The 27,155-nt window shown below is 42.7% G+C and overlaps 1 protein-coding gene and 1 pseudogene across 15 annotated transcripts in view; both read right to left on the reverse strand.

The window, feature by feature from the left end:
* LOC110488691 (protocadherin alpha-C2) overlaps nt 1–27,155 on the reverse strand; it is a 211,968-nt gene that overhangs the window by 81,345 nt on the left and 103,468 nt on the right. Inside the window, exon 1 of one of the 14 annotated variants that reach the window (XM_036942818.2) lies at nt 16,547–19,181. The exons of 9 other annotated variants lie outside the window; for them this stretch is intronic. In XM_036942818.2, coding sequence (XP_036798713.2) covers nt 16,547–18,928 — 2,382 coding nt within the window. In that variant the 5' untranslated portion in view covers nt 18,929–19,181. Of the gene's footprint in view, nt 1–442; nt 2,955–7,301; nt 9,865–10,373; nt 13,311–13,448; nt 16,383–16,546; nt 19,182–27,155 lie in introns of those variants that run through there. 4 more of the 14 variants (XM_090198275.1, XM_036942815.2, XM_036942816.2 and 1 more) reach the window with 4 other exon arrangements.
* LOC110487714 (protocadherin alpha-8 pseudogene) lies at nt 4,035–7,283 on the reverse strand (annotated as a pseudogene). The gene has a single exon (XR_016486261.1). The product of XR_016486261.1 is annotated as a protocadherin alpha-8 pseudogene (transcript).

Consider the following 27,155-nt stretch of genomic DNA (forward strand, 5'->3'; position numbering starts at 1 on the left):
CACTAACCGTTTCAGCACCACGGACAGCGTCTGTACTTTCACAGCGATGTGATTTTCCACATTGTTTTATTTAAAAAAATATATTTAACCTTTATTTAACTAGGCAAGCTAGTTAATAAGAATTATTATTTACAATGACAACCTACCCCTGCCAAACCCTAATGCGGACGACTTTGGGGCAATTGTGCGCCGCCCTATGGGACTCCCAATCACGGCCGGTTGTGATACAGCCTTGAAATATTGTTCCTGCAATGTATGTCAATATATATTCTCACAAGATATCAAAAACAAAATTGACCATGCAAACACGTGGAGACCTATAACTCTGAAGCCATGATACAACTACATTTGACAAATGTCTGTAATTTTGCCAAAAACTGCTATAACAAACTGTGCTGGGGGTTTAAAACATTGTCACATTCGTGAAGCATATTAATCTTACCTTGTCTTTGTTGGGTAATGTTTGAGTCTTGTTAAATGTGTAATTTCCATTAATACTGATCAGTTCTTCATCTGGATACGGCGCGGGAAAAACCACTACGTCACTCTTCAGTGTGTCTGAGTTGAAACACACGTCATACTGCTGAGTAGATTTTGAGTAAGACCAGCTCCCGTCAGGGTGTGTGGTGATCATAGGGGTGCTGTACCTTTTGAAACTGTCGTCTGTCCTGTGGCATTGTACAGCTGTTAAACTGATGAGGCTCAGTAAAAATATCACTGACACCGAGGCAATGGCGATCAGCAAATACAGGTTTAAATCAGAGAAGCTCTCCTCCTTTCTTGGTACGTTTCTGGATTGAGTCTGGATTTCACCTGTACTTTCAACCACCACTATATCAATAGACACAGTCGCTGACAGTGAGGGTTCTCCATTATCAGAAACCAACACGACCAACGGGTGGGTTTTCAAGTCATTGTCACTCATTCTCCTCTTAGTCCTTAGTTCCCCGGTGCTGGTTCCGATTCGGAAGAGGTTGGTTCCCTTGGGCTCAGAGATGTGATAAGAAAGCAGCGCATTGTAACCAGAGTCGGAGTCTACAGCCCTGATCTTGGCCACAAAGTAGCCCGCTTCAGCAGAATAGGGAATGTTCTCAGTGTTAACGGAGCCGTGATCAGAATAGGGCGCGAGAATCCCAGGACTGTTGTCATTCTCATCCAGAATAAAAACGTTCACAGTCACGTTGCTACTGAGAGGAGGAACACCAGAGTCTGAGGCCTGAACTTTAAAACTGAATGTTTGTATCTCCTCATAGTTAAAAGACTGCAGGCTGACTATATCTCCTGTATCTGTGTTTATATTGACCATTGTAGACAGCGGTAGTGAGTTGCTGTTAATCTCTAATGAGTAGGTCACATGACTATTTTCACTGACGTCAGCATCAACTGCAGACACTGTTTTAATTACATCTCCTATCGGACTGTTTTCTTTCACATAAACGTTAATCACGGGGTCTGAGAAGCGAGGAGCATTGTCATTCACATCAGCAACGTGTACAGTAATAACGCTGGTGCTGGAGAGAGGCGGGGTCCCTTCATCCGTAGCTGTGATGGTGACATTATAATGAGAAGCGGTCTCTCTATCAAGAGGCCCATCTACAACTAACGAATAATAGTTTTTATAGTTTGTCTCCAATTTAAAGGGGACTTTATTCTCAACTTCACAATGTACAACCCCGTTTTTGCCACCATCTTTATCTAGGACTGACACGAGAGAAATGGCAGTGCCAACCTTAGCGTTCTCCTTCACTCTGTCTAAGAGTGACGTAACAGTGATCTCAGGGGCATTGTCGTTGAGGTCCACCACTTCTACCAATACTTTACAGTGTGCTGCCATCGGGGGCTGGCCTCTGTCGCTTGCCTCTACCCGGATCTCGAACGCCTTTCTTTCCTCAAAGTCAATATTGCTTTTTACTGTTATAACGCCAGAGTTGGGGTCGATATCGAATATATCTAGAATACGGTCTTGATCTTTATTCCTAAGAGAGTAGACAATCTCACTATTTGTACCTTCATCAGCATCAGTCGCGTTCACAGTGAATACCGTTGTTCCTATGAGCACATTCTCGGAAATTTGAGTCTTATACAAAGAGCTAGTAAATACCGGAAGGTTATCATTAATATCTAAAACATTAACAATAATCTGTGACGTACCAGACCTCTGTGGATTTCCTCCATCTACAGCGGTCAGTGTGAGCTTTATCACAGGCTGTTTCTCTCGATCTAAAGCTTTCTGCAGCACTAACTCAGCAGACACACTACCTCCTCCATTGTGTATGTCAAGAGAGAAGTATTCATTAGGACTAAGCTTGTATGTGCTTACAGCATTCTTACCCACATCCAAATCAGAAGCCTCTGACAAAGTGAATTTAACTCCAGGTAAAGTGTTCTCAGCTACGTTTATAGTTTGTGATTTCGCACTAAACGACGGAGCGTTATCATTAACATCTACAATATTCAGCTCTAAACGGTAAAGCTTCAACGGATTGTTGATAACGGCCTCTACGATGACTGTACATTTCCGATCCTCTGCACAAAGCTCCTCTCTGTCTATTCTTTCATTCACATAGAGAACACCAGTCTTGAGATTTACCTCGAAATACTTTCGCTTGGACCCGGTGACAATCTGAAACATACGCGACTCCAAATCCTGGACATTGAGGTTTAAATCCTTAGCGATATTTCCCACGGAAGTCCCCGGGTTTACCTCCTCTGAGACGGAGAAGGAGAGCTGCCCAGACACCGCTTCCCAGTAACACTCGAGGAGCACAATAACAAAATACGTCACAATAGATATCCTTCTATTCAGTAAAGACATAATTCCATCGAAAGTGAGCTGATCATAGACCCGAAGAGACAATCAAAGCATCTAACAATATACGTAACAAATTCAGCTTATTTTTTACACTTATGTGTACTCCGCTTCGACCAGTCTCCCTCTCGTCCTGCATCTCTTTGTAACAAAGCCCCGATAAATCACTTCTCCCTCTGAAACTGGGAGGGGCCTCGAGACCAAATATAATATCTCAATGCCACGGTCAACAGTGACGCCAAGTGGTAAATGTACGAGCTTCAGAAAATCACATACAATTACATGACACTCAGACACAAGCTAAGCATGATGACCATACAATTCTGAACAAAAATATAAACGCAACATGCAACAATTTCAAAGATGTTACTGATTTACAGTTCATATCAGGAAATCAGTCAATTGAAATAAATTCATTAAGACCTAATCTATGGATTTCACATGACCGGACAGGGGTGCAGCCTGCAGCCATGGAGAGCATAGGCCCACTCACTTCGCAGCCAAGCCCACAGACTGGGGAGCTAGGCCCAGCCAAAAAACCTCCTCAACCCCCACCACCACACACAAGCCAGACGACCCTGCAAGTGAAGAAGCCAGAAGTGGAGGTCCTGTGAGGGCGTGGATACATGCAGTTATATGGTTGTGAGGCCGGTTGGACCAACTGCCAAATTCTCTAAAATGACATTGAAGGCAGCTTATGGTAGAGAAATTAACATTTAATTCTCTGAAGACAGATGTGGTGGACATTCCTGTATTCAGCATGCCAATTGCAAGTTCCCTCACAACTTAAGATGTATGTGGCATTGTGCTGTGTGACAAAATTGCACATTTTAAAGTGGCCTTTTGTTGTCCCCCGCACAAGGTGCACCTATGTAATGATAATGCCGTTTAATCAGCTTCTTGTAATGCCACACGTGTCAGGTGGATCGATTATCTTGACAATGGAGAAATGCTTACTAACAAGGATGTAAACAAATTTGTGCACAACATTTTTGAGAAATAAGATTTTTGTGCATATGGAACATTACTGGGATCTTTTGTTTCAGCTCATGAAACATGAGACCAACACTTTACCTGTTGCGTTTATATTTTTGTTCAGTGCATATCTGTGCTCTTGTGTAAGTTTTGTTTACTATAGCAAGGTCTGCTAAACATACAAAAGCAAGCAAAAACCTCCTTTGGCTAAGAAACCTGGCAAAAGAGGACAGGACAAAAACGGGTGGGTTTCAGCACCATGGACAGCGGACACATGATCCTCTAGATAGGGAGCGGATAGTGAACATTTTTGCAACTTGTTGAAGCAGTAAGATCCCAATTATTTAACTGATTATTCAAAAACGCTGTCATAGATATACAATGGGAAGCACGCCAAAGCATACACGTTTGGCAAAGGGATGGATGGAAACTGATTTCTGTGTGAAATAAAACATTTATTTCTTACCTTCTCTTTGTTGGGTAATGTCTGAGTCCTGTCATACGTGTCATTTCCATTAATACTGATCAGTTCTGCATCTGCAGGTGGATATGGTGCGGGAAAAACCACAACGTCACTCTTCATTGTGTCTGAGCTGAAACACACGTCATACTGCTGAGTAGATTTAGAGTAAGACCAGCTCCCGTCAGGGTGTGTGGTGATCATTGGGGCGCTGTACCTTTTGAAACTGTCGTCTGTCCTGAAGCATTTTACAGCTATTAAACTGATCAGGCTCAATAAAAATATCACTGACACCGAGGCAATGGCGATCAGCAAATACAGGTTTAAATCAGAGAAGCTCTCCTCCTTTCTTGGTACGTTTCTGTATTGAGTCTGGATTTCACCTGTACTTTCAACCACCACTACATCAATAGACACAGTCGCTGACAGTGAGGGTTCTCCATGATCAGAAACCAACACGACCAACGGGTGGGTTTTCAAGTCATTGTCACTCATTCGCCTCTTAGTCCTTAGTTCCCCGGTGCTGGTTCCGATTCGGAAGAGGTTGGTTCCCTTGGGCTCAGAGATGTGATAAGAAAGCAGCGCATTGTAACCAGAGTCGGAGTCTACTGCCCTGATCTTGGCCACAAAGTAGCCCGCTTCAGCAGAATAGGGAATGTTCTCAGTGTTAACGGAGCCGTGATCAGAATAGGGCGCGAGAATCCCAGGACTGTTGTCATTCTCATCCAGAATAAAAACGTTCACAGTCACGTTGCTGCTGAGAGGAGGAACACCAGAGTCTGTGGCCTGAACTTTAAACTGGAAAGTTTTTATCTCCTCATAGTTAAAAGACTGCAGGCTGACTATATCTCCAGTGACTGAGTTTATATTGACCATTGTAGACAGCAGCACTGAGTTGCTGTTACTCTCTAAAAATGAGTAGGTCACATGACTGTTTTCATTGACGTCAGCATCAACTGCAGACACCGTTTTAATTACATCTCCTACCGGACTGTTCTCTTTAACATAAACATTAATCACGGGTTCTGAGAAGCGAGGAGCGTTGTCATTCACATCAGAAACGTGCACAGTAATAACGCTGGTGCTGAAGAGAGGCGGGGTCCCATCATCCGTAGCTATGATGTTGACATTGTACTGAGAAGCCCTCTCTCTGTCAAGATGCCCATCGACCACTAAAGAGTAATAATTTTTATAGTTCATCTCTAATTTAAAGGGGACTTTATTCTTAACCTCGCAATGTACCAACCCATTTTTGCCACCATCTTTATCGAGGACTGACACGAGTGCAACTGCAGTGCCAACCTTAGCGTCCTCTTTCACTGTGTCTATGAGTGACGTCACAGTGATCTCAGGGGCATTGTCGTTGAGGTCCACCACTTCTACCAATATTTTACAATGAGATGACATCGGGGGCTGCCCTCTGTCACTCGCCTGGGCACGGATCTCAAATGCAGTATGTTCTTCATAGTCAATATTACCTTTAACTGTAATTGTCCCCGTTTTTGGCTCAATATCGAACATCTGGAGGATATGATCCTTCTCATTTTTGCTGATAGAATAAACAAGGTGACTATTCGTACCCTCATCAAAGTCTGTCGCATTTAAAGTTATGACAGTCGTTCCTATTGGTGCATTTTCAATCATACGTGTCTTGTACAAAGACGTGGTGAAAACTGGAGCGTTATCATTTATATCCAGAACATGAACTATTACTTCCAATGTACCTGACCTTGCTGGATTTCCACCATCTAAAGCGGTCAGTGTGAGCTGGATCACAGGCTGTTTCTCTCGGTCTAAAGCTTTCTGCAATACTAACTCAGCAGACACACTCTCACCCCCTTTGTGCACCGCTAAGGAAAAATGCTGGCTAGGGCCCAGTTTGTATGTATTGAGAGCATTCTTTCCAACATCTACATCAGATGCGTCTAACAACGGAAATCGTACCCCTGGAAAAGTGTTTTCAGCAATGTCTATAGTTTGTGATTTCGCTCGGAAAGATGGAGCATTATCATTAACATCTAAAATATTAATTTCTACACGGTAGAGTTTCAACGGATTGTTGATAACGGCCTCTACACTGACTGTACATTTAGGAGCATTTGCACAGAGCTCCTCCCTGTCGATTCTCTCATTCACATAGAGAACACCAGTCTTGAGATTTACCTCGAAATACTTTCTCTTGGACCCGGTGACAATCTGAAACATACGCGACTCCAACTCCAGGACATTGAGGTTTAGATCCTTAGCGATATTTCCCACGGAAGTCCCCGGGTTTACCTCCTCTGAGACGGAGTAGGAGAGCTGCCCGGACACCGCTTCCCAGTAACACTCCAGCAGCACAAGCACTAAATACGTCACAAAAGATCTCCTTCTATTCGGTAAAGACATATTTCCATCGAAGGTGAGCTAAGCATAGATCCAAAGATACGAATATTTGTCAAACAATCAAAGCTTCGAGAAATATGTTTCCAATCCAGATTTTTTACACGGTAAACATTGATGTTGCCTCCGACCAGTCTCTGTATCTTTCTCTCACTCACCCTGCGTCTCTTTGTAACAAAGCCCCGAGAAATGTTCTCACCCTCTGAAACTGGGAGGGGCCTCGAGACACCAAAAACAATATCTCATTGCCACGGTCAACAGTGACGCCAAGTGGGGCATTTACGCAACAATGTATGAGCTTAGATTATCAAATTACATTACATTTCAGAAAACCCAGACACAAGCCAAGGCTGGTGATCATAATATCTCATTACAAGTGTAAGTTAATATGAGTAGCTCTAATAAATGTTCTAAGCGCAATCACCTCATTAGCTCAAACACCAAGAAAAATACCATTATCCGTTTCAGCACCATGGACAGCACACGGACGTTTATATTTACAACGGGTAAAGAACACACCATTTTTACAACTTACATAGGCAGTTAAACGTACATTAAAGAGCAAACGACAACACCATCAAAATACCTTAAAAAGCACAACAAAGCAGAGTAAATGCTCAGTAAATGACAGGAGAACAGAATATTTATGTGCTAATTGAAAACATGATGTCTTACCTTGTCTTTGCTGGGTAATGTTTGAGTCCTGTTAAACGTGTCATTTCCATTAATACTGATCAGTTCTGCATCTGCAGGTGGATACGGTGCGGGGAAAACCACTACGTCACTCTTCAGTGTGTCTGAACTGAAACACACGTCATACTGCTGAGTAGATTTAGAGTAAGACCAGCTCCCGTCAGGGTGTGTGGTGATCATTGGGGCGCTGTACCTTTTGAAACTGTCGTCTGTCCTGTGGCATTTTACAGCTATTAAACTGATCAGGCTCAATAAAAATATCACTGACACCGAGGCAATGGCGATCAGCAAATATAGGTTTAAATCAGAGAAGCTCTCGTCCTTTCTTGGTACGTTTCTGTATTGAGTCTGGATTTCACCTGTACTTTCAACCACCACTACATCAATAGACACAGTCGCTGACAGTGAGGGTTCTCCATGATCAGAAACCAACACGACCAACGGGTGGGTTTTCAAGTCATTGTCACTCATTCTCCTCTTAGTCCTTAGTTCCCCGGTGCTGGTTCCGATTCGGAAGAGGTTGGTTCCCTTGGGCTCAGAGATGTGATAAGAAAGCAGCGCATTGTAACCAGAGTCGGAGTCTACAGCCCTGATCTTGGCCACAAAGTAGCCCGCTTCAGCAGAATAGGGAACGTTCTCAGAGTTAACGGAGCCGTGATCAGAATAGGGCGCGAGAATCCCAGGACTGTTGTCATTCTCATCCAGGATAAAAACGTTCACAGTCACGTTGCTGCTGAGAGGAGGAACACCAGAGTCTGTGGCCTGAACTTTAAACTGGAAAGTTTTTATCTCCTCGTAGTTAAAAGACTGCAGGCTGACTATATCTCCAGTGACTGAGTTTATATTGACCATTGTAGACAGCGGTACTGAGTTGTTTTTACTCTCTAAGAATGAGTAGGTCACATGACTATTTTCATTGACGTCAGCATCAACTGCAGACACGGTTTTAATGACTTCTCCTACCGGACTGTTCTCTTTAACATAAACGTTAATCACGGGTTCTGAGAAGCGAGGAGCATTGTCATTCACATCAGCAACGTGTACAGTAATAACGCTGGTGCTGGAGAGAGGCGGGGTCCCTTCATCCGTAGCTGCGATGGTAACATTGTAATGAGACGCGCTCTCTCTGTCTAGAGGACCATTTACTACTAATGAAAAATAGTTTTTATAGTTTGTCTCCAATTTAAAAGGGACTTTATTCTTAACCTCACAATGTACCAACCCATTTTTGCCACCGTCTTTGTCGAGGACTGACACGAGAGCAATTGCAGTGCCCACCTTAGCGTCCTCTTTTACTGTGTCTAAGAGTGACGTTACTGATATCTCAGGGGCATTATCGTTTATGTCTAGTACTTCAATCAACAATTTGGAGTGAGATGTCATCGGAGGGTTGGCCCCATCATTTGCTTGAAGACGGATTTCAAAAGCTTTGTTTTCTTCAAAATCTATTTGTCTTTTGTTTGTAACAGTCCCAGTTTTTGTGTCTACTTTAAAAATATCAGCAAAGTTGCCTTTTCCAAACTCGCTAAATGAAAAAAACACTTCACCATTTGGTCCTGCATCTAAATCAGTAGCATTCAGTGTTATTATAGAGTTTCCAATCGGTACGTTTTCATAAACACTGGCTTTGTACAGCGATTTACTGAAAACAGGTGGGTTGTCGTTTATGTCTAACACATTAACTATAACAGCCATACTACCAGACTTCGGTGGATTTCCCCCATCTACAGCGGTCAGTGTGAGCTGGATCACAGGCTGTTTCTCTCGGTCTAAAGCTTTCTGCAGCACTAACTCAGCAGACACACTCTCTCCTCCTTTGTGTGTAGCTAGAGAAAAATATTCATTGTGACTAAGCTTGTATGTACTAACGGTATTCTTACCAACATCCGCATCATGAGAGGATTTTAGGGGGAATTTAGCACCGGTTAGTGTGTTTTCTGTTATATTGATATGTTGGGACCTCGTAGGAAAAGACGGGGAATTATCATTAACATCTATAATATTTATTTCTATTCGATAAAGCTTCAACGGATTGCTGATAACAGCCTCTACACGGACTGTACATGTTAGATCCTCCGCACAGAGCTCCTCTCTGTCGATTCTCTCATTCACATAGAGAACACCAGTCTTTAGATTTACCTCGAAATACTTTCTCTTGGACCCGGTGACAATCTGAAACATACGCGACTCCAACTCCAGGACATTAAGGTTTAGATCCTTGGCGATATTTCCCACGGAAGTCCCCGGGGTTACCTCCTCTGAGACGGAGTAGGAGAGCTGCCCGGACACCGCTTCCCAGTAACACTCCAGCAGCACAAGCACCAAATACGTCACAATAGAGCTCCTTCTATTCGGTAAAGACATAATTCCATCGAATGTGAGCCACGCATAGATCAAAAGAGATGAGTATCCTTCAATCAATCAAAGCATAAAACAATACATTAATCAAATCGAATTTCTACACGGTAAACACCATGTCGCCTCCGACAGCAGTATCTCTCTCGTTCTTCCTCTCTTTGTAACAAAGCCCCGATAAATCTCCTCACCCTCTGATGCTGGGAGGAGCCTAGAGACTCACATATAAAATCTCAAAGCCACGGTCAATAGTGACGCCACGTGGCACCGGAACGAATTTACAATAATTACTCAGAAAATCACATTATTCTACGACACAAAGGCAAAACCTGTGCATTTGAACAATAATATATCCGATAACTTAATTTAAGTTCTGCACTACATGTCAGGGTCTACAAAATACAGGCCTACAAAACGACAAAAAAGCTATTCGCTCAAGTAAACAACCAATGTTTGAGCACGATGGCTTTCAGCACCATGGACAGAGCACCAAAGTTTGAATTTACAGCGGGTAAAAACCAAGCCGTATTTAAAACTTGTAAAGTAATTAAGAAGTCCGTTATTTCACTGAACATTCAGATGAGACGGTGAAGTAAATGTCAACGTCATCAAAACATTGAGAAGCATGAAACAAGGAAAACATGTTCAGTAAAGAATAGAAAAGTATTACTATGTTTAGAAAAAAACGGTATTTCTTACCTTCTCTTTGTTGGGTAATGTCTGATTCCTGTTAAACGTTTCGTTGCCGTTAATACTGATAAGTTCTGCATCTGCAGGTGGATACGGTGCGGGGAAAACCACTACGTCACTCTTCAGTGTGTCTGAGTTGAAACACACGTCATACTGCTGAGTAGATTTGGAGTAAGACCAGCTCCCGTCAGGGTGTGTGGTGATCATTGGGGCGCTGTACCTTTTGAAACTGTCGTCTGTCCTGTGGCATTTTACAGCTATTAAACTGATCAGGCTCAATAAAAATATCACTGACACCGAGGCAATGGCGATCAGCAAATACAGGTTTAAATCAGAGAAGCTCTCCTCCTTTCTTGGTATGTTTCTGTATTGAGTCTGGATTTCACCTGTACTTTCAACCACCACTACATCAATAGACACAGTCGCTGACAGTGAGGGTTCTCCGTTATCAGAAACCAACACGACCAACGGGTGAGTTTTCAGGTCATTGTCACTCATTCGCCTCTTAGTCCTTAGTTCCCCGGTGCTGGTTCCGATTCGGAAGAGGTTGGTTCCCTTGGGCTCAGAGATGTGATAAGAAAGCAGCGCATTGTAGCCAGAGTCGGAGTCTACAGCCCTGATCTTGGCCACAAAGTAGCCCGCTTCAGCAGAATAGGGAATGTTCTCACTGTTAACGGAGCCGTGATCAGAATAGGGCGCGAGAATCCCAGGACTGTTGTCATTCTCATCCAGAATAAAAACGTTCACAGTCACGTTGCTGCTGAGAGGAGGAACACCAGAGTCTGAGGCCTGAACTTTAAAATTGAAAGTTTTTATCTCCTCGTAGTTAAAAGACTGCAGGCTGACTATATCTCCGGTATCTGAATTTATATTGACCATTGTAGACAGCGGTAGTGAGTTGTTGTTCATCTCTAAGAATGAGTAGGTCACATGACTATTTTCACTGACGTCAGCATCAACTGCAGACACTGTTTTGATTAGCTCGCCTATCGGACTGTTCTCTTTAACATAAACGTTAATCACGGGGTCTGAGAAGCGAGGAGCATTGTCATTCACATCAGCAACGTGTACAGTAATAACGTTGGTGCTGGAGAGAGGCGGGGTCCCTTCATCCGTAGCTGTGATGGTGACATTATACTGAGAAGCGGTCTCTCTATCAAGAGGCCCATCTACAACTAACGAATAATAGTTTTTATAGTTTGTCTCCAATTTAAAAGGGACCTTATTCTTAACCTCACAACGGACAACTCCATTTTTTCCACCATCTTTATCGAGGACTGACACGAGAGCAATTGCAGTGCCAACCTTGGCGTCCTCCTTCACTGTGTCTAAGAGTGACGTCACAGTGATCTCAGGGGCATTGTCGTTGAGGTCCACCACTTCCACCAACACTTTACAGTGCGCTGCCATCGGGGGCTGGCCTCTGTCACTCGCCTGGGCACGGATCTCAAACGCAGGTATTTCCTCGAAGTCAATATTCCCTTTAACTGTAATGATACCTGTTTTAGAGTCTATTTGAAATATATCTAAGAAATGGTCCTGTTCCTTGCTCCTAAGAGAGTACACAATTTCACTATTTGTACCTTCATCGACATCGGTGGCATTTAAGGTGATGATCGTTGTGCCAAGGGGCACATTTTCCAAAATTCGGGTCTTGTATAATGAATTACTAAAAACTGGAGCGTTATCATTGTTATCCAAAACATGAACAATAATCTGTGACGTACCAGACTTCGGAGGGTTTCCTCCATCGACAGCGGTCAGTGTGAGCTTTATCACAGGCTGTTTCTCTCGGTCTAAAGCTTTCTGCAGCACTAACTCAGCAGACACACTACCTCCCCCTTTGTGTGTATCAAGCGAGAAGTATTCATTCGGACTAAGCTTGTATGTGCTTACAGCATTCTTACCCACATCAGCATCAGAGGCCTCCGACAGAGCGAATCTAAGTCCAGGTAATGTGCTCTCAGCAATGTCTAATGTTTGAGAATGTATTCTAAAAGACGGATCATTATCATTAACGTCTAAAATGTTAATTTCTAGACGGTAAAGCATCAACGGATTGTTTATAACGGCCTCTACGCTGACTGTACATTTCGAAGACTTCGCACAGAGCTCCTCTCTGTCTATTCTCTCATTCACATAGAGAACACCAGTCTTTAGATTTACCTCGAAATACTTTCTCTTGGACCCGGTGATAATCTGAAACATACGCGACTCCAACTCCAGGACATTGAGGTTTAGATCCTTAGCGATATTTCCCACGGAAGTCCCCGGGTTTACCTCCTCTGAGACGGAGTAGGAGAGCTGCCCGGACACCGCTTCCCAGTAACACTCCAGCAGCACAAGCACTAAATACGTCACAATAGAGCTCCTTCTATTCGACAAAGACATCATTTTATCGGACGTGAGCCGAGCATAGATCCAAACAAACGATTATGCGTCAATTAATCCAAGCATCGAAAAAGAATGTTTAAAATCCAGCTGAATATTTTTACGGTAAACGCTGATGTGGCTTCCGACCACTCCGTTTCTCTCTCGTCCTGGGTCTCTTTGTAACAAAGCCCTGAAAAGTCTTCCCACCCTCTGAATCTGGGAGGGGCCTCGAGACTCGAATATAATATCTTAATGCCATGGTCAATAGTGACGCCAGGTGGTGAATGCACAAGCATACACCAACTCCGATTATCACAATGACACCCATCCAAACACAATATAAGCATGACGACGACACATTTATGTGCTATTTCATATGAAAATGTCTGCTAAAATGTCTGCTAATTATAGCAAAAAAACGTATTCACAACACAACTTCAAATAACTGGCAAAATCACGCAGCCGAAGACTTTGATGATTTTCAGCACCATGGACAGCACCCGTGTGCTTCACTTCACAGCACGAGAACAGTAAAACATTTGAACTTTTACAGGCAGCAAGATCTCTATTATTTCATTGAACATTCAAATGAGAAAGAAAGGTCAACGTCATACAAAGACATTAAGAAGTACAAAAAAGACAGAAAGAAAGTATAATTGAAGGATATGAGACTAATTGATTTCTGGGTTAAGTGAAAACTATGTTCCTTACCTCGTCCTTGTTGGGTGATGTTTGAGTCCTGTTAAACGTGTCATTTCCATTAATACTGATCAGTTCTGCATCTGCAGGCGGAAATGGTGGGGGAAAAACCACTACGTCACTCTTCAGTGTGTCTGAGCTGAAACACACGTCATACTGCTGAGTAGATTTAGAGTAGGACCAGCTCCCGTCAGGGTGTGTGGTGATCATTGGGGCGCTGTACCTTTTAAAACTGTCCTCTGTCCGTAAGCATTTTACAGCTATTAAACTGAACAGGCTCAATAAAAATATCACTGACACCGAGGCAATGGCGATCAGCAAATACAAGTTTAAATCAGAGAAGCTCTCCTCCTTTCTTGATACGTTTCTGGATTCAGTCTGGATTTCACCTGTACTTTCAACCACCACTACATCAATAGATACAGTCGCTGACAGTGAGGGTTCTCCATTATCAGAAACCAACACGACCAACGGGTGAGTTTTCAGGTCATTGTCACTCATTCGCCTCTTAGTCCTTAGTTCCCCGGTGCTGGTTCCGATTCGGAAGAGGTTGGTTCCTTTGGGCTCAGAGATGTGATAAGAAAGCAGCGCATTGTAGCCAGAGTCTGAGTCTACAGCCCTGATCTTGGCCACAAAGTAGCCCGCTTCAGCAGAATAGGGAATGTTCTTAGTGTTAACGGAGCCGTGATCAGAATAGGGCGCGAGAATCCCAGGACTGTTGTCATTCTCATCCAAAATAAAAACGTTCACAGTCACGTTGCTGCTGAGAGGAGGAACACCAGAGTCTGAGGCCTGAACTTTAAACTGAAAAGTTTTTATCTCCTCATAGTTAAAAGACTGCAGACTGACTATATCTCCTGTCACTGAGTTTATATTGACCATTGTCGACAGCGGTACTGAGCTGCTTTTACTCTCTAAGAATGAGTAGGTCACATGACTATTTTCATTGACGTCAGCATCAACTGCAGACACTGTTGTGATTATCCCACCTACCGGACTGTTCTCTTTCACATAAACATTAATCACGGGTTCTGAGAAGCGAGGAGCGTTGTCATTCACGTCATAAAGGTTAACAGTAATAACACGGGTGCTGGAGAGAGGCGGGGTCCCTTCATCCGTAGCTGTGATGGTGACATTATAATGAGAATCACTCTCTCTGTCAAGAGGCCCATCTACAACTAACGAATAATAGTTGTTATAGTTTGTCTCCAATTTAAAAGGGACCTTATTCTTAACCTCACAACGGACAACTCCATTTTTTCCACCATCTTTATCGAGGACTGACACGAGAGCAATTGCAGTGCCAACCTTGGCGTCCTCCTTCACTGTGTCTAAGAGTGACGTCACAGTGATCTCAGGGGCATTGTCGTTGAGGTCCACCACTTCTACCAACACTTTACAGTGTGCTGCCATCGGGGGCTGCCCTCTGTCACTCGCCTGGGCACGGATCTCAAAGGCAGGGTGTTCCTCAAAATCTATATTGCCTTTAATTGTTAAAGTCCCTGTATTTGGGTCAAGATGGAAAACATCTAGTACATGGTCCTGATCTTCTTTGTTCAGAGTATATACAATGTCACTGTTCGTTCCTTCATCTGGGTCTGTCGCGTTAAGAGTTAATAATGTTGTCCCAAGCGGCACATTTTCCAAAATTCGAGTCTTATACAACGATTTTGTAAACACCGGGGTGTTGTCATTATTATCCAGCACATTAATTATTATGTCTGAAGTACCAGACTTCGGAGGATTTCCTCCATCTACAGCGGTCAGTGTGAGCTGGATCACAGGCTGTTTCTCTCGGTCTAAAGCTTTCTGCAGCACTAACTCAGCAGACACACTATCTCCTTTATGCACCACTAAGGAAAAATATTCATTAGAACTAAGCTTGTATGTATTGATACCGTTCTTCCCCACATCAGCATCGTAGGCCGATAGTAGGGGGAATCTAACCCCAGACAATGCGTTCTCTGCAATGTCTTTACTTTGTGATTTAGCACTGAAAGATGGGGCATTATCATTAACATCTAAAATGTTAATTTCTATACGGTAGAGTTTCAACGGATTGTTGATAATCGCTTCTACACTGACAGTACATTTCGGAGCCTTCGCACAGAGCTCTTCTCTGTCTATTCTCTCATTCACATAGAGAACACCAGTTTTTAGATTTACCTCGAAATACTTTCCCTTGGACCCGGTGACAATCTGAAACATACGCGACTCCAAATCCAGGATATTGAGGTTTAGATCCTTAGCGATATTTCCCACGGAAGTCCCCGGGTTTACCTCCTCTGAGACGGAGTAGGAGAGCTGCCCGGACACCGCTTCCCAGTAACACTCGAGCAGCACAAGCACTAAATACGTCACAACATATCTCCTATTCGGTAAAGACATAATTCCATCGAACGTGCGCCACGCATAGATCCAAAGATACGAATATCTGTCAAACAATCAAAGGTTCGAGAAATATGTTTCCAATCCAGAATTTGTACACGGTAAACACTGATGTGGCTTCCGACCAGTCTCTGTCTCTCTCTCTCTCATCCTGCGTCTCTTTGTAACAAAGCCCCGAGAAATGTCCTCACCCTGTGAAACGGGGAGGGGCCTCAAGACACAAAATACAATATCTCAATGCCACAGTCAACAGTGACGCCACGTGGGGAATGTATGAGCTTACACTAACTCCGTTTTTATTTTTTTGCCTACACGCCATGACACACAAACACTAAATCTGAATGAAGAACATAATATCTGAGCACATGTAGGCCATGTTCTTCTTCATATGAAAAGTTGTAAATGGAGTAAAGGCAAAAAAAAGCGCACCCACGACATTAATTCAAACAACTGGCAAAAACAGGAAGTGAAAGACCGTAATATGTTTCAGCACCTTGGACAGAGCACGTATGTTTTTCTTGACAGCGAGCGAAAAGCAAGGAGTTTATTTCAACTTGTGAAGGCAGTAAGATGTTCTTTATTTCATACAAATAATTTCAATGAGACAGCGAATCAAAAGACTGCATCATCCAAACACAATGAGAAGCACGTCAAAGCAAATTTGTATTTTAAGGATAGGAGAAAAACAAATTTCTGGTACAACTGAAAACTTAATTTCTTACCTTCTCTTTGTTGGGAAATGTTTGAGTCCTGTCAAACGTGTCATTTCCATTAATACTGATCAGTTCTGCATCTGCAGGTGGATACGGTGCGGGGAAAACCACTACGTCACTCTTCAGTGTGTCTGAGCTGAAACACACGTCATACTGCTGAGTAGATTTAGAGTAAGACCAGCTCCCGTCGGGGTGTGTGGTGATCATTGGGGCGCTGTATCTTTTAAAACTGTCGTCTGTCCGTAAGCATTTTACAGCTATTAAACTGATCAGGCTCAATAAAAATATCACTGACACCGAGGCAATTGCGATCAGCAAATACAAGTTTACATCAGAGACGCTCTCCTCCTTTCTTGGTACATTTCTGTATTGAGTCTGGATTTCACCTGTACTTTCAACCACCACTACATCAATAGACACAGTCGCTGACAGTGCGGGTTCTCCATTATCAGAAACCAACACCACCAACGGGTGAGCTTTCAGGTCATTGTCACTCATTCGCCTCTTAGTCCTTAGCTCCCCTGTGCTCGTTCCGATTCGGAAGAGGTTGGTTCCCTTGGGCTCAGAGATGTGATAAGAAAGCAGCGCATTGTAACCAGAGTCGGAGTCTACAGCCCTGATCTTGGCCACAAAGTAGCCCGCTTCAGCAGAATAGGGAATGTTCTCAGAGTTAACGGAGCCGTGATCAGAATAGGGCGCGAGAATCCCAGGACTGTTGTCATTCTCATCCAGAATAAAGACGTTCACAGTCACGTTGCTGTTGAGCGGAGGAACACCAGAGTCTGTGGCCTGAACTTTAAACTGGAAAGTTTGTATCTCCTCATAGTTAAAAGACTGCAGGCTGACTATATCTCCTGTATCTGAGTTTATATTGACCATTGTAGACAGCAGCACTGAGTTGCTGTTACTCTCTAAGAATGAGTAGGTCACATGGGCATTTTCATTGACGTCAACATCAACTGCAGACACTGTTGTGATTATCTCTCCTATTTGACTGTTCTCTTTCACATAAACATTAATCACGTCTTCTGAGAAGCGAGGAGCATTGTCATTCACATCAGAAACGTGCACAGTAATAACGCTGGTGCTGAAGAGAGGCGGGGTCCCATCATCCGTAGCTATTATGTTGACATTGTAATGAGAATCACTCTCTCTGTCAAGATGCCCATCGACCACTAAAGAATAATAATTTTTATAGTTTGTTTCTAACTTAAAAGGGACCTCGTTCTCAACCGTACAATGCACCACTCCGTTTTCGCCACCATCTTTATCGAGAATAGACACGAGAGCAATGGCAGTGCCCTTCTTCGCATCCTCCTTCACTGTGTGTAAGAGTGACGTCACAGTGATCTCAGGGGCATTGTCGTTGAGGTCCACCACATCTACCAGTATTTTACAATGAGATGCCATCGGGGGCTGGCCTCTGTCACTCGCCTGGGCACGGATCTCAAAGGCAGGGTGTTCCTCAAAATCAATTTCGCCTTGAACTGTTATTGTCCCTGTATTTGGGTCAATGTAGAAAACATCTAAAACATGGTCCTGATCTTTTTTGCTCAGAGAATATATTATCTCGCTGTTCGTTCCTTCATCGGCGTCTGTCGCGTTAAGAGTTAATAATGTTGTCCCAATCGGCACATTTTCCAAAATTAGAGTCTTATACAACGACTTTGTAAACACCGGTGTGTTGTCATTAATATCCAGCACATTAATTATTATGTCTGAAGTACAAGACTTCGGAGGATTTCCCCCATCTACAGCGGTCAGTGTGAGCTGGATCACAGGCTGTTTCTCTCGGTCTAAAGCTTTCTGCAGCACTAACTCAGCAGACACACTACCTCCTCCTTTATGAACCGCTAAGGAAAAATGTTCATTAGAACTAAGCTTGTATGTATTGATACCGTTCTTCCCCACATCAGCATCGTAGGCCGATAGTAGGGGGAATTTAACCCCAGGCAATACGTTCTCTGCAATGTCTATACTTTGTGATTTAGCAGTGAAAGTCGGTGCATTATCATTAACATCTAAAATATGAATTTCTACACGGTAAAGCTTCAACGGATTGCTGATAACGGCCTCTATACTGACTATACATTTCGGAACCTTCGCACAGAGCTCCTCTCTATTTATTCTCTCATTCACATAGATAACACCAGTCTTTAGATTTACCGCGAAATACTTTCTCTTGGATCCGGTGACAATCTGAAACATACGAGACTCCAAATCCGGGACATTGAGGTTTAGATCCTTAGCGATATTTCCCACGGAAGTCCCCGGGTTTACCTCCTCTGAGACGGAGTAGGAGAGCTGCCCGGACACCGCTTCCCAGTAACACTCCAGCAGCACAAGCACTAAATACGTCACAATAGAGCTCCTTCTATTTGGTAAAGACATATTTCCATCGAAGGTGTGCCAAGCATAGATCCAAAGAGATGAAATTATGTTTAAAAAAAAATCAAGGTTTTGAATAAGGTATTTGTCAAATCCGACTACATTTGTAGACGGTATAAACAGACTGATCTATTCTCCGACTAGTCTCTCTCACGCCCTGTGTCTCTTTGTAACAAAGCCACAAAATATCTCCTCACCCTCTGAAACCAGGAGGGACCAAGATAGGTGAACATTTCTCACACTAACGGTCAACAGTGACGACAAGTGGTGAAAAAGGCAACATTCAAGTGCCTTCAAAACCCAGCGGATAGTGTATAATGCAAGTTCCAGAAAGCACGAATCCAATAATCAAATCTGAACAAATAACAACCATGAACGTGAATATCTGGAAGTGAAGTGTATTTTTTCAGGCGATATTGAATAGCTTACAGCACCAGTAGCCCATACAGTTGCCATGACGCCCTATTGGCAGACTAAGTAGAGCTCCTATCAATACATTATGTACACATTTTGTTATTTTGAAGTGTTGTTTTTAATCAGCTGTTTTGTTTTTGATAACATTGAGTCTTTATTGAATATATATATATATATATATATATATATATATATATATATATATATATATATATATATATATATATATACAGTACCAGTCAAAAGTTCGAACGCACCAATTCATTCAAGAGTTTTTCTTTATTTTTACATTGTAGAATAATAGTGAAGAGATCAAAACTATGAAATAACACATGTGGAGTCATGTAGTAACCAAAAAAGTGTTAAATAAATCAAAATGTATTTTATATCTGAGATTCTTCAAAGTAGCCACTTGATGACAGCTTTGCACACTCTTGGCATTCTCTCAACCAGCTTCATGAGATAGACACTTGCATTTCACCGGCATTTCAATTAACTTCTTGAGTGTAGGGGTCAGGATTTTCATTTTTGGCTAAAAAACGTACCCATTTGAAACTGCCTATTTCTCAGGCCCAGAAACTAGAATATGCATATAATTGTCAGATTAGGATAGAAAACACTCTAAAATTTCCAAAACTGTCAAAATATTGTCTGTGAGTATAACAGAACTGATATTGCTGGCGAAAACCTGAGGAAAATCAAACCAGGAAGTGCTGTTTTTCCTGAAAGCTCTCTGTTCCATTGGATGCCTTGCCTCCATTTAAAGGGATATCAAACATATTCATTTTCCTATGGCTTCCTCAAGGTGTCAACAGTTTTTAGACATAGTTTCAGGCTTTTATTTTGAAAAATGAGCGAGAAAGATAACATCGCGTCAGTGGATAGCTGGGTGTTCGCAGAGTTTTGCTTGCGCAACCGAGTGGGGCAGCCATTGTCTCTGCTGCAGAGGATACGTTCATTAGAGTTAACTGCACCTCAGATTGCAGCCCAAATAACTGCTTCACAGAGTTCAAGTAACAGACACATCTCATCATTAACTGTATAGAGGAGACTGTGTTAATCATGCCTTCATGATTGAATTGCTGTAAAGAAACCACTACAAAAGGACACCAATAAGTAAAATATACTTTTTTTGTAGCAAGAAACACAAGCAATGGATATTAGAAAGGTGGAAATCTGTCCTTTGGTCTGATGAGTCCAAATTTGAGATTTTTGCACCGTGTCTTTGTGAGATGCAGAGTAGGTGAACGAATGATCTCCGCATGTGTGGTTCCAACCGTGAAGCATGGAGGAGGAGGTGTGGTGGCGTGGGGGTGCTTTTCTGGTGACACTGTCAGTGATTTATTTAGAATTCAAGGCACATTTGGCTACCAGTATGGCTACCACAGCATTCTGCAGCAATATGCCAGCCCATCTGGTTTTCACTTAGTGGGACAATAATTTGTTTTTCAACAGGACAATGACCCAAAACACACCTCCAGACTGTATAAGGGCTATTTGACCAAGGAGAGTGATAGAGTGCTGCATTAGATGACCTGGCCTCCACAATCACCCAACCTCAACCCAACTGAGACAGTTTGGGATGAGTTGGACCGTGGAGCGAAGGAAAAGCAGCCAACAAGTGATCAGCATATGTGGCAACTCCTTCAAGACTGTTGGAAAAGCATTCCTCATGAAGCTGGTTGAGAGAATGCCAAGAGTGTGCAAAGCTGTCATCCAGACAAAGGGTGGCTACTTTGAAGAATCTCAAATATAAAATATATTTTGATTTGTCTAACACTTTTTTGGTTACTACATGATTCCATATGTGTTATTTCATAGTTTTGAGTTCTTCACTATTATTCTACAATATAGAAAATAGTAAAAATAAAGAAAAACCCTGGAATGAGATGGTGTGTCCAAACATTTGACAGGCACAGTATATTTTCACCCACAGATTGATTGGCAGGTCAACTCTTTTTGGCTTGGCTGCAGCTAATGTTTTTTTTTGAATGATGCATCTGGACACAGTACCAGCATTTTTTGGTTCACCTGGCTGCTAGCTCCTCCTCTTTTGAGAACATTATTTGACCAGTCGCTTGGCTTGAGAGGAATGGGAGATATAGTGGAAGAATGCAGTGCTGAAGCAGAGGGCTCATAGTGAGGAGGACCGGCTACTATTCTGAACTGTATGTGGTGAGCTCTCTGATGCCTAGAGCTGCTGAGGCATCACCCAAGTGGGTGCCAGACATTGTGAAGGAGAAGGCCAGTGGCTACACAACTCAGGCTGGTTCCCAGAGTAGCACTCTACATGATTGTCACCAGACAATCAATCTACATCAACCATATCCCTGATCACCTTCCTCTGATCAAGCCATGAACTGTCTCTCTCCATCTTTGGAGGATACATGCCCTCAAAGACTTGACCTCTATCGGTTGACCTAGCTAGCTTTTGCTAGGCTACTCATAATGTGTATTTATTCTTATTTTTATTTGTTTTACCTTTGAAGAAGCACTTTGAGAACTTTTTCTGTTATGAAAAGCACTATAGAAGTGTAATAAATAGTCATACTACTACTACTAATAATAATAATAATTAAAAACTCAGCCAAGCTGCATGGAAAAACAAAAGTCAGGATGTGTGAGTGTGTGTGCATATGACACACACACATTGACCCCTGACCCAAACACACTGAACTTACATACTACTCTATCTAACAAACAGAAACACAGCTAAAAACCTATGGGCCCGATTCCGACCGGAGTTAAGCGTGTGTAAATGGAACATAACTCCCTCTTTACGCACTTTTCACTCTCCGCAAATTCTGACCTTGAACTTAGATTAGATTAGTGTGATGTTCACCCACTATTCGTTTTCGGTGGAGATGGAATAAATGAAGGCGTGGTGGAGGTGTGTCTACAGATACACCGTATTCTGACCTTGACTTCATTCCCTCATAATTCCACCACCTTTACACGTGAGGAAACCATGCGTAAGGTCAAGCGAACCTGCCGGTTCCAAGTAGAAAAAGCGCCTACTTGATTTCTTCCGGGAAAAAAAAAATATCGCCATTCTCCACACACTGTAATTTACAACTTGAATAAGAGCTATTGATAAGAGCTTGGAAAATAAGTAATCCGTTTGGACAAAGGAATTGTAGACATAAATTATGCTTGTTTTACTCTCAAATGACTTAATTATAGGCTGCCCTGAACTTTTCTGTTTCCTATTTCTATCACGTTAAATATTATCCACTATCAGTGTCGACCTTCAGTAGGCCTAATAACAGCAAGTATTACACTGCCACTTTACTGTCAGTTCTCTTCAGTTGGTATGGCCTACATTATCATTCCATTGAATCACATTGCTTCGTTGACCTTCCTTTGCTTCCTCTAAACGCCGTCACAGCCATGGGGTTGTTGCTGAGCTTCATTAGTAACAGTTCGATAACATAGAACAAAATACATGTAGGCTAATTAAATTACTATGGGGCGGAGCGCAGAATAAGCCCTAACAGTTTGAACCATACGTATGGCGCAATACATGGCTGTGTCATCATATAGTTCCATGTTTAGTGCAGATAATAAAGGAGGGTATAGACTACTATTGTACACTATTATCCCTATTATATATTCTATGTACACTAATCTTGCAACATTACCATGGGTTAAAGAATTGAATGTGGCAATTTTCAGAGTGAATCAAAATGGCTAAGATAAATGTACTGAAACCACGACTGAATGTTGGCCAGCAAGTGGGAGGGTTTCCGCCATTTTAATTACACTCCTTCAGCACGCACAAGGGAACCACACCTGCAACGCCTGTTACACTCCCTCATAAGGTATATCTGAATACCAACTACTGAGATGGACGTAGGACAGTCGGAATCGACTACTTACACACAGCTGACCTACACTCTCCAACAAATGGAATTTAACGCAGAAGAGGTGCTTTCATATCCGCACTTTCAGACGCACAGCGGGGCGACCAATAGTTGGCCCTAAAAAAATTATAATGAGTACTTTGTAGCACCTCACCAGGGAAAAGGGATTTCATACAGATGTAGGATCTTACTGTGATCGCCATGTTGCAGGATAACTTTCCTGTTGCGGCTGGGTTAATTTCCTGCCGTGGCAAACTGGCGCAAATTTAGGATCTTACATCTGTATTCAAATCTATGCAGTGCTTAGTGACCTATCGACATTAAAGCCCTCTCTTGTGCTTTTTATCCCAACAAAAATAGGATAAATGAATGGAAATAATATAGCATTGCTTTTCAAGAAATCACTAATAACTAATGATGTTTTCGATCCACACACTACAGTAAACTAAGTGCTAGCTGACCCATGTTCGGCCACAAATAGATGGCATTGGAGGCTTATATCTATCTCTGGCATTGACCCCTCCTGAGTGGAGTGTAGCATCAGGCCTTAAAAAGAGCATGCTCAGTAGGGTTGTGCCGTGGGAGATTGATTACTCCTCTGAGGTATGAAATATGCTGATGTCACAGACCAACCACATCACTTCCTCTCCCAGTGCTGGCTACTGCTGGGCTGGGTTGGTAGAGGATCCGCAGAGGGGTCAATGAAGTAATTAGCATTAGAGACACGAATGCACACACACACACACGCAAACTGTGGTTTGCGCACGCACGCGCGCACACACACACACACACACATATGATACTCTGTGATACTCTGTTCATTGATGCAGGGCCGGTTGTGCTCCCCTCTCCTACAGATTTCTGGGTATTTTGGTAGATTTTTCTGGTGTTACCCTGCATCTCCACGGAGACAGCGGTTATGAGCTTACGGACGTTGGGCTGTTTGTAATCCCAGGATTAGGCCCTGTGTGCCTCCTGTTCCATTTCCATTCAGTGGGAAACATGATCTGAAATATTAATAATCATCAGATTCTGAGTCATAATCGTCTTCCCCCTATGCCCAATAACAATAATAGCTTTGCAGGTCTCTGACCAGAGGATTTCTAGGTCACAATAGGAGTGATGAGAGCAAAAACATAACAGTGTAGGGTTATATGCACAGGAATGAATACTATTTGCACGTACCTATGCACTCTCTCTTACACAAACACACACACACACACAACAGACACACCACCTGCTCTCCTAGACAGCGCAGAATCCACCGATTTGGGTCAAAGGTTATGGGTCAAAGTCTACTGACCATCCTGTTGAACCCTGACCCACTCTGGCTGAGCTAAAGACAAAAATCACTACACTATCCAACAAACACACAGCTAAAACCAAACTGAACTGCTTACACACAGCAGAACTACACTCTCTAACAAACACACAGCTAAAACCAAACTGAACTGCTTACACACAGCAGAACAACACTCTCTAACAAACACACAGCTAAAACCAAACTGAACTGCTTACACACGGCAGAACTACACTCTCTAACAAACACACAGCTAAAACCAAACTGAACTGCTTACACACAGCAGAACTACACTCTCTAACAAACACACAGCTAAAACCAAACTGAACTGCTTACACACGGCAGAACTACACTCTCTAACAAACACACAGCTAAAACCAAACTGAACTGCTTACACACAGCAGAACAACACTCTCTAACAAACACACAGCTAAAACCAAACTGAACTGCTTACACACAGCAGAACTACACTCTCTAACAAACACACAGCTAAAACCAAACTGAACTGCTTACACACGGCAGAACTACACTCTCTAACAAACACACAGCTAAAACCAAACTGAACTGCTTACACACGGCAGAACTACACTCTCTAACAAACACACAGCTAAAACCAAACTGAACTGCTTACACACGGCAGAACTACACTCTCTCACAAATACACAGCTAAAACCAAACTGAACTGCTTACACACAGCAGAACTACACTCTCTAACAAACACACAGCTAAAACCAAACTGAACTGCTTACACACGGCAGAACTACACTCTCTAACAAACACACAGCTAAAACCAAACTGAACTGCTTACACACAGCAGAACTACACTCTCTAACAAACACACAGCTAAAACCAAACTGAACGGCTTACACACGGCAGAACTACACTCTCTAACAAACACACAGCTAAAACCAAACTGAACTGCTTACACACAGCTGAACTGCACTCTAACAAATGAAACTCAAAGAAGAAGAGCTGCTCTCATATCCCACTTTCAGATGCACAGAGGGAACAAACAATAGCATGTCCTGAAAGCCAATAATGAGCACGTATTATGAAGTTCTAGTGGTTTACCAGGGAAAACGGGTTTTATATTCATATCTACACAGCACTTAGAGATCTATCTGTCTGTCTTGTAGTTTAAACACCATTCCAGCAAAATGATGCTAAATGGCAAGCTGCACACACTATCATTGCTCTTGAAGAAGTGACAAATGTAACTAATGATGTTTCGATTAACCCACTATGGTAAACGAAATGCTAGCTGACCCATATCCAGTCATATCCACCGATAGATGGCCTTGGAGGCCCGTATCCATCTCTGCCATTGAGCCACCCTGAGTGCAGTGTCAGGTCCTCAACAGAGCATGCTCAGTAGGGTTGTGCCATGTGAGATTGATTGCTCCTCCGAGGTGTGAAATATGCTGATGTCACAGACCAACCACATCACTTCCTCTCCCAGTGCTGGCTACTGCTGGGCTGGGCCGGTTAGAGTATCCGCAAAGGGGTCAATGAAGTAATTAGCAATTAAGACACACACACACACACACACACACACACACACACACACACACACACACACACACACACACACACACACACACACACACACACACACACACACACTATTAAAAACTGAGGCGTGCACACAAGCAAAAACACAAACACTCCTAAACTAATACGACAGAGTTTCTAAACCCAGAGGCGCAACATCGCAAGACTTCTGGGAAAAGCTTGCGAAACAGACCAAACAGACCAGGCCGGGGTTTGGGATTTGAGAAGTCAATGAGAGAAACAAAAAAAGACTTTCTTAGTCACTCATTTTCTCTAAATCTAAAGGCACAACCTAGATTCGGGTCAATGTCTGAAGTAGCTGAACGTGTTGTTACTCCAACCTCGTGAAAGTAATAAACTGACACGTTTAAATTGTCATCCAGAACAACCTTATATCGAAGGAGTGCTTTTTGATTTGACGGCCTGCACATACGCAGTTTGGCACTTATGTGTTTCTAAGCATGAGCTTAGCTAGCCAACGTCGCCATGACATCATCTACAAGTCTGACCGGGGATTTCCACTGGAGAAGCAGTTTTAGCCTATTTTCATACTCTACTGTCTTTGCTAATACACACATACATGGGTACAAGAAACCAATGACATTGAAACTCTGCTTCATGGAATCACCCAAACTATTAATCACATTTCATTCCTAATTCCTCATTACACTTCCTTTGATGAGATCTCACATTTGCGGAGGGTATGATAATTGAATGCGCTTCTACATTATTAATAACTAGTAAACAGTTGGTAAATGAAGAGACATAATGTTTGCGTTCCAGAATGTAGACAAGTGGTGCATGTCGAATCTAGTGGTTAACTCTGCCTCTTTCTGTCTCTCTATCTTATTAACCAGGAGGGGGCAGAGAGAGATAAAGCTAGAGGGTCGGTATGAGGGGAGGTTTGGGGGGGGAGTTAATGAGTGTGTGCCTGTGCATCTTGACATTGGGGCGTGTCTGGGAGGAGAAGGGGGATGAGTAGCCTATTAATGTTGATTTTCTTTTGTGAACAAAAACCCTCTGTTTCATACTGCTGAGTGTATGGGCGTGCACTTCTCTTCCTTTGGATGTTTGTGCTTGAGTGTGTATGGTGGTGTGTGCA

Source organism: Oncorhynchus mykiss, chromosome 14 (genome assembly GCF_057628025.1).
Source record: "Oncorhynchus mykiss isolate SJ-2025 chromosome 14, ASM5762802v1, whole genome shotgun sequence".
NCBI classification, from domain to species: Eukaryota; Metazoa; Chordata; class Actinopteri; order Salmoniformes; family Salmonidae; genus Oncorhynchus; species Oncorhynchus mykiss.